At 53.9% G+C, this 7,941-nt stretch overlaps 1 protein-coding gene across 1 annotated transcript; it reads right to left on the bottom strand.

Moving 5' to 3' along the window:
* Window positions 1-1,764: 1,764 nt before the first annotated feature.
* On the bottom strand, window positions 1,765-7,118 carry TCF15 (transcription factor 15). The gene is made up of 2 exons (XM_080925412.1): window positions 6,554-7,118; window positions 1,765-2,128 (listed from the first exon to the last, which is right to left on the bottom strand). The coding sequence occupies exons 1-2, from the start codon at window positions 7,064-7,066 to the stop codon at window positions 2,054-2,056; spliced, it is 588 nt and encodes a 195-aa protein (XP_080781538.1). The 5' UTR covers window positions 7,067-7,118; the 3' UTR covers window positions 1,765-2,053.
* Between the last annotated feature and the right edge of the window lie 823 nt (window positions 7,119-7,941).

Here is a 7,941-nt window from a genome sequence, read left to right on the forward strand (position 1 = left end):
ATCATTTCCCAGGTCACCCAGCAAATCTGGTGGCAGAAGTGGGCTTCAAGCCCAGAGCACCCAAGTGTCTGCTCTGCCCCCCTCCTAGGTTTCCTGCCATTGACAAGGTCACAGTCCTCTTCCTGTGACTTTGCCAGAGGCTGCGATACCTGGAGTAGGGTAGGCGCAGGGAGAGCAATGTGCTTTCCTAATTAGCTCCCGGAGGGGAAGTGTGGGCGCTCTGGGACACAGGACAGGCAAGACCAGTGTCCCTGGACACCGGGAATTGAGGGAGAGGGCGGGTGTGGGGGTAGGTCTCCTGGGCAGTGTGGCCTCTAGGAACCCATCTCCTTTGTGTCCACTGGCTCTAGCCTATGTGACAAGGGAGACAGACATTTCTGGGCTTCCTTGTCTTCCTTCTGTTTTGTCTGTAGAGAGCACTGAGTGGGTTGGCTTGATCCTGTGGAGACTAACACAGCTGTGTTAGGCCAACTGTCTACTCATCTGCAAATAGGCAGCCTCACAGAGCCTCTGCCAGAGGGTTAGACGTTTCCTAGGAGTACCAGGCACAGTAAATAGGAAAAGAAAGGGCCTAACAATGGTGTGCTGAGATCACGGTGGCTGCCTGTTATTCTTGCCTCTCCCAGCCTTCCTCCTAGCATTCTCTGAGCATCTCTGATCAGGCACCTAGACTGAGCCAGAGAACCCAGATCCCCCTGCTTCCCTGAGCTCTAGAGTTCTCAGATGCATCTGCAGTGGAAACATGGGTGCCAACTCCCAGGGCTGCTGGCACACCACCCAGTCACAGGAAGGATTGCTCTGTCCCTCCCTTTGGTCACACTTTTTTTTTTTTTGTGTGTGTATGTATGTGGGGGGCACATGTGGAAGTTAGAGGACAGCTTGTGAGCACCTGTTCTCTCCTTCCTATGTGTCTCAAGGATTAAAGCTAGGGTTGTTAAGAATGGTGGCAAGTCTCAATGCTGAGCCATCTCAAGGGCTCCTGCTTTAGCTTCGGAAGGAGACCGACTCGGGGTATCTGTCTCCTTCCTCAGACCAGTCTCCCAAAACCACGCTAGGTGGATATGAACTTGCTTTCAGCACTGAGGTAGATCATGCAGGCTAGGTGGCAGTGTTCCGGTGAGAGGTAGGTCAGAGACAGGCACGTTCACACAAGGCAGCATAAGCAGCTAACGAAGAATGGGGCTGTTTCCAGACTGACTCTGCAAAGCAGCAAGCTCCACTGACGGGCAGCGGGGTACCGTAAAGGCCCGTGATATGGGAACTGAAGAATTGACATGGGAATGTGGGGGAAGCAGACACTATACCACATGACCTCTAGTAGCTTTTGAATTTCAACCATGGGTCTCTTCCTTATTCAAAAATAAATGGGCTGAAGAGATGGCTCAGCGGTTAAGAACACCGACTGCTCTTCCAGAGGTCCTGAGTTCAATTCCCAGCAACCACATGGTGGCTCACAACCAATTGTAATGGGATCTGATGCCCTCTTCTGGTGTTTCTGACAGCTACAGTATGTGCATATATATATATATATGTATATATACATATATATGTATATATACATATATGTTCATAACACTGAGCCAAAGAAAGGCCGCGAGGAGAGCCTGCCTCTAGCTTCCCAACCAAGGCCTAGAGCCTTTACCACAGATGTCACGATCTAAGTCCTAAAGAGGAATCTGTCTGCAAGCCTCATTGTCCACTGCCCCCTTACTTAGCCGGGATACACACCATTATATTTAAAAATACTTTTATTTTCACCCCACCGATTCGCTCACATATCACATTCACACAGACACACACACACACACTTTCAAAAATAGTCTTTGGTTTTCTAAAATTTCTGCCTTGTCCCTGGCCAGCTAGGCCTGGATGGCTAGATTGGTCCTCATGGCTCTCCAAGGTGAGCCCTGTATCCAGGCCATTGTCCTCTGGTCCCTATACGATGCAGGAGTGGTTTGGGCTTCTGGAATCTTCTCCCCTGTCCAACTAGGGGCTGGCTCATGGCCTCTTTCTCTGGAGTGCTTCTTGGAGAAAACACTGCAGGGACCCAGGTTCATCTCCGAGACCCTCGGAGAGGGCCTACGCCTCTTACTTTCAAGCAACTGCCTCCCAGGTCTCGACGGCTGCCCTGCAGGAGAGAAAGAGGTGTCAGGAGGGTGGATCAGGAAGTATGTGCTGAGCAACAGAAGTAAGTTCAGTCACAAAGTCAACTTTCTGTTGAAAAGGCACAAGAGACTCTGGACTAACAGGGAATTTCATGGAGTGACACTGTTTAGGAATAACGGCAGGTCAGAGGGGGGTAAATGCCACTTTGGGGAGGGAGTGTGTGGATGTGCGTTAGCCGTTGCTATGGGCACCTTCCTTTACAACGGTTTACATCGCTCCTTCCCAACCTGACAGTCTGTTGCCTTAAGAAATCTAATACTTGCTGGGTGTGCTGACACACTCCTGGAAGCCTAGAGTCCCAGAGACAGAAGGTTTACCTGTGAGTTTGAGGCCAGCCTCGTCTACATAGTGAGTTCCAAACTAGACAGAGCTACATAAACAAAATAAAAACAGAGCCCCCAGACTTAATACATATATAATATGTACATTTTGGGCAGCAGATGCTGGGGATTGAACTCAGAACCTCCTTGTACATGCTAAATATATGCTCCACCACTGAGCTATATTCCAAGGCCATACACTTCAAACACTGTAAAGTGTATTTTACAAAAAAGGGCAAGAAAAGCTCCCTGGCAGTTCCTGCCTAGGATGTGTGTGTGAGTGCATTCGTGTGCACCTGGGAAGTGTCTGTTCATGTGTATGTGAGTGCACACGTGCGCACTCACGTGTTTATAGCCTCTGCCTCGGCTACCCAGAAAGCAGGTTTCTGGTTGCTTTGCGTCCACCCAGGGTCTCCCCTGTGCAGAGAGCATACCCTCAGCTCCGGTCTGCAGAGGAAGGCTGTTCTATGAATGAAACTGCTTCCACATGTTGGAGGCATCCCCTGGAGTACATCAAGGAGAAAGGCATCCCTGTCAGACCCGGAGCCCAGGCAGTGTCTGGGAAGGACATTCTTCCAGACTCGGGCTAGAGCCCTGCAGGTACCAGTCAGTGTGGTTTCAAGCTAATGGCTGCAGCCCCCGAAGCCACCCGTCCCTCAGCCTCGCCCCTCTCACCGATGCGCTTGGACTGGACATAGGTTAGACCCTCACTGAGAGCCAGAGAGTTCACAGCCCTTTCCTTCTGACAGTATGTAGTAGCTATGTAGCCTGGGTTGACTTTGAACCCCATATCCTCCAGCTTCAGCCTTCCTTCGACTGAGTGCTGGGTTACAAGTCTATGCCCATGCCCAGCTTAGCACTTCCTCTCTTGAGGACTCTGGTGTTGCATAACTGGCCCAGAGATACCAGTTGCATAGTAAGAGAAACCCACAGCCTGTCAAGTCACTATTTTCAGGCCCCATATAGTATGGAATATCACAGTAAGTGCTCAGTTGGCTGGGAGTTGCTGATCTGATGGTGACCTCAGTGGACCATCTGGGAGCTCTGCCTCTGCAGCCTCTGCCCCGGCCCAGGTTGGGGCAGATCCATCCAGATGTGATCCCAGCCTCCCTGGAGGCTCTTTGGGCCCAGGGACAGTATGTTCATTCACAGGCAGGGCTATTTTGAGGGCCGAGGCCATGGTCCCAGCAGAGCCTGGGGCTTGGGCTTCTCAGACAGACTCTGGCAGGAGTAGCTAAGAAGGGTGGATGGGGCGGGGAGAGCGGGGCTAGGGGACAGTATACTCCCCAACTTCACTCTTAAGTCCTCAGAGACAAGGAACATAACCTCCTACCCTAAGCCTGGAGGTCTTTCAGAGAAATGGGTTTTGTGGGAATGCTGGGACAGTTTATGTTCATAAGCCTCAGTTTCTTTATCTGTGGAATGGACACCCTCTCAGGTGCAGTGAAACCACTGCCAAGAATCCTGAGAAGAGGTTCTAACCAGGTCCAGAATGAGGCTCTCCTGCTCTAACAGGCACTCCCTTCTGGACCGAGCCTCAGTTTCCCCACCTGTAACATGGTCTTACTTTACAGGCTAAAGAAGCTAACACAGGCGGCACACACTAACAGTAACGCTCTTCGTGAACAGTACTGGGAACAGAACCCACAGCCTCATTTGTGGCAGTCCGTGTCCTACTGCGGAGCTGTATGTAAGTCCTGCCCTTTTCAAGACAGGGTCTCTCGAGGTTGCCCTGCAGGCCTCACGCTCGGGATCCTTTGGCTTCAGCCACCACACTCTCCGAGAAGAGATTAGTGCAGCTTGAAGAACACGGTCAATGGTCAATAAACATTTATAATCGATTCCCAGCCTCCTCCAGTGGCACCTGCTCAGCCGTCTGCTGTTGACCTGGACACACCGTCAGGGAATGGCTCCACAAAGGATCCCTGGTGATGGAGGGAAACCACGCAGAGACAAGAATCCACTTTCCTCTCAGTACTGCTACCAGAGAGGTAACCTAATCGCATCCCTGAGCTGTAGGAAGAAGCTGTAGAAACGTGTCCATGGCAACCGCAACCCCAGACCATTCAGGATTAGAGGGAGGTGGGGTCTGGGACCTTGGAGCTTCTTGACCTCAAGAGCTTAGAAGTGTGTAGGGGCTCCCCAAAACATCTGGCATCTTCCAGACAAGTCCTGGAGGGGCCAGCACTGGCGAGGATCTCCCCTCTGGCCTATTCCCAGAGGAGCCTGTGTGACTGAGCATGGTTTCTATAACCAAATTTGGTTGGGTTCTTAATCCCACAGTCAGCCTCAGGCCAGGCCCTATCAAGTATGGGACAGTCCCCTGCCCCACAAATGAGCCCCATACTGACAGCAGCCAGCAGGCACGAGGCCCTCCTAGCTACTTTCCAGCTAGCTAGGCCAGAGTGCCAGGTCTTCTGTCCAAGCAGGTGTGTGTGGTGAGCACAGGGCTTCTTCCCTGGCGGCTAAGGGGCCTTAATGAAGAGTGTGAACACAGATCAGCACATGGAAGAGTCCTGTCACTTTGGGGTCTACCTCTGCCTTTAAGATCTTCCCACTTCTTTGTCTAGACCTGTGCCCCGAGACCCACCCCTTTGAGGGTGGAATAACCCTTCCGCAGGGGTCACATATCAAACACCTACATTAGGATTCACAACAGTAGCAAGATTGCAGTTACGAAGCAGCAACAAAGCAATTTTATGCTTGGATCTCACCACAGCATGAGGACTTGTATTGAACGGCTGCCGCATGGGGACTGTTGAGAACCAGCAGTCCAACCATGACTACCATCCCCAGGTTCTTCTGTGCATGTCCAAAGCACACCTTCCCAACCCTCTCCACGTGCCTGCCTCTGTTTCCACACAACGTTTAGGAATTTAGCACAGAAGCTTTTTGGTCTCAAATCTGGGACTGGGCTTCCCCTGGGCTCTCAAAGTCCAATCCTCCTGGCCCTGATGCTACCCTGGGAGCACCTGAATGGCTTGTAAGTAGGGCCATACCCGCTCATCTGGACACGTTCTCAGAGCCAGCAAAAGCGGCTGGGTGGTTAGGGACAGCTGATCTGTCTGGATGCACAAAAGGCCTTAAAGGAGTACTGTGGTGAGCCCAGCTAGCCTTTGCATCCCAGAGGTGGACCTGAAGGCCCAGGTCTGCCTTTCCTCCCCAGCCTGGGGCACTGACAGGGACCTTCAAATGCATACCAGTCAGAGAAACTGAGGCAACGGAGCACTGGGAAGACAGCCTGGCAGTCTGAGCCAGAGGACTAGTCTGAGGCCAAGCCACTGAGGCCTTCTCAGGATGGAGCTAGGAGAACCCGTGAGCGGAGCCGAAGGGGACTGGATACAACGGAAAACAAGGTTAGAAATCTCTGAGCCTCAGTCTCTCAATTCCTTCCTTAATGCAAGATAAGCCCAGGATGGAAGGGTGAGAGCTTAGGGCCAAGTAGACCTATGTGAAGTTCTGCCTAACAGGGCCCCAGAGACTTCTGCTGCTCTGTGGTGCTCAGACAGCCTCTTAGACACAAGCAGACAACAGTGTCCCCTCCTAACCCTACATTCTCCTGGGGGCTGGGCACTCTTCAGGAACCCCTTTCTGCACACAGGTTGGGGACCCAGACTCTAGAGTACGGGTAAATGTCCCTATTTTCTTCTCAGTCTCCTGCTCTTGGGTCAGGTCTTAGGACCCGAAACAATTTATTAAAGATGTTAGCTCAAAGTGATACCCACCTAGTAACCCCAGACCCTGCTTCCTGTAAATGTGGGCAGTGCTTTATCTGAAGAGCCGTAAGGATAATTGAGGGGGCAACAGAATACCTGCCCAGAGGGGGAGCATCAGGCAAAAAGGTCCCAGAGTGTAGGTATCTCTTAAAAACGCAAATAAGTCAGACTGGAGCTTCTCGCCTCCCCTCTACCCTTTCTGTTTGGGGGTTAAGCAAAAGGTTCTGCTCCACTTTAATCGTAGGGCAGGAGACACTGTCCCCGCGAGGTCTCTTCCCTTAGCTTCCACGGGGATCCCAGCTCTCGCCGCCAAGCCAGATTGCCGGGCTGCAGCAAGCGTCGCGCACTCACCCCCTTGCGCTGGTTGCTGAGACAGAAGGTGCAGATGGAGCGCGGCTGACGGCCGTCGGCGGAGGGGACCGCGCTCTTGCCACCGCCCGCCGCGCGGAAGCACGGCTGCCCGTCGTCGGCCGCGTCGCCCAGCAGCAGCACGTTGGCCAGGTGGGCGATGTAGCTGGACGCTAGACGCAGCGTCTCGATCTTGGACAGCTTTCGGTCCACGGGCTCGGTGGGAATGAGCGTGCGCAGGGCGGTGAAGGCCGTGTTCACGCTCTGCGTGCGGTCTCGCTCGCGCGCGTTGGCCGCCTGTCGCTGCCGCACCACCACCACGGGGCCAGCGCCACCGCTCGCCCGCCGCCCGCTCCCGGGACCCGGGCCACGCCGTGCCGCCTCCAGCCCTTCGCAGCAGCCGAACGACTGGTCCGACGCGTCGCTCTCGCTGCGGTTCTCCTCGTCCTCGCTCAGCAGCCGCACGTCCGGGTACAGCACGTGCGCGCCGACCGGGCGCAGGAGCGCGAACGCCATGGGCGCCCGGCCACGGGCCTCCGCTCGCCTGGACCCTGAGCCGCCGCCCCCGCCGTGCGCTCCCGCGCGCTCCCACGGCCGCGCCGGTCGTCGCCTTATAGCTGGGGGAGGAGCCAATCACGAGACGGCCCCAGCGGGACCAATAGAATCCCCCCTGCTCCGCCCCGCCCCAGCCATAACTTTGCGCCTGCCTCTGGGTTCCCCAAGTTAAGAGTGGCCCCGGAGCTCCTGGCCCTCTCCGAAGGTTCTGCGTTTGGGCTATCCGGATTCCTGGGAGACCGCTTGCAGGTCCCTGTTAGCATGGCCTGTTTCCTCCGTCCAAAAGTGAGCATAACCCCGCGCTCAAAAGTCTTATCCAGTGTCCCAGTCGCTTCGATGGACCGTCAGAACCGCGGCCAGTGCTCTGGACTCAGTTTTTCAGACTAGACCGCCCAAGTTCCGTTTAGCAGTTCTGAGTGTGGCCCAGGAAACTGCGTTTTGTACGAGCTCACCAGCGTGCGCTGTGATGCTGGACCTGTCCGAGGGGAGCGAAAACAATCTTTTTTCTTTTCTCTCCTCTTTCCTAGCAAAACAAACTCAAGTCCCGTCTAGTCACTTAATAACTATTTGACTGGGCTCTCTCTACTATATGGTTTTCGTTGGAAGATAAAGATCAGAACACAGTGAACTTTTCCTTCTCAGACCCTGGAGCCTGGTGGGGCCAACCGGACAGTTTGGGTCAGCTGAGGTTGTGGGGCACTGCCCATGATATGCAGATCTTCATTTTTGGGAATCCTCACAAGCCTCGTTCATCTCCCGTCGCCCCCACCCCGACCAGCGCCCTGCCACCACAGTTTTTTTTTTTTTTTTTTTTTTTTCTCTCCTCAGAAACTTTA

This window comes from Micromys minutus, assembly GCF_963924665.1.
Source record: "Micromys minutus genome assembly, chromosome: 11".
In the NCBI taxonomy this organism is placed as follows: Eukaryota; Metazoa; Chordata; class Mammalia; order Rodentia; family Muridae; genus Micromys; species Micromys minutus.

Coding starts and splice junctions, on each gene's coding strand:
- TCF15 (XM_080925412.1), bottom strand. CDS start 7,066: ATGGCGTTCGCGCTCCTGCGCCCGGTCGGCGCGCACGTGCTGTACCCG. Junction 2,129..6,553: donor TCAGCAACCAGCGCAAGGGG/GTGAGTGCGCGA, acceptor TCTCTCCTGCAG/GGCAGCCGTCGAGACCTGGG.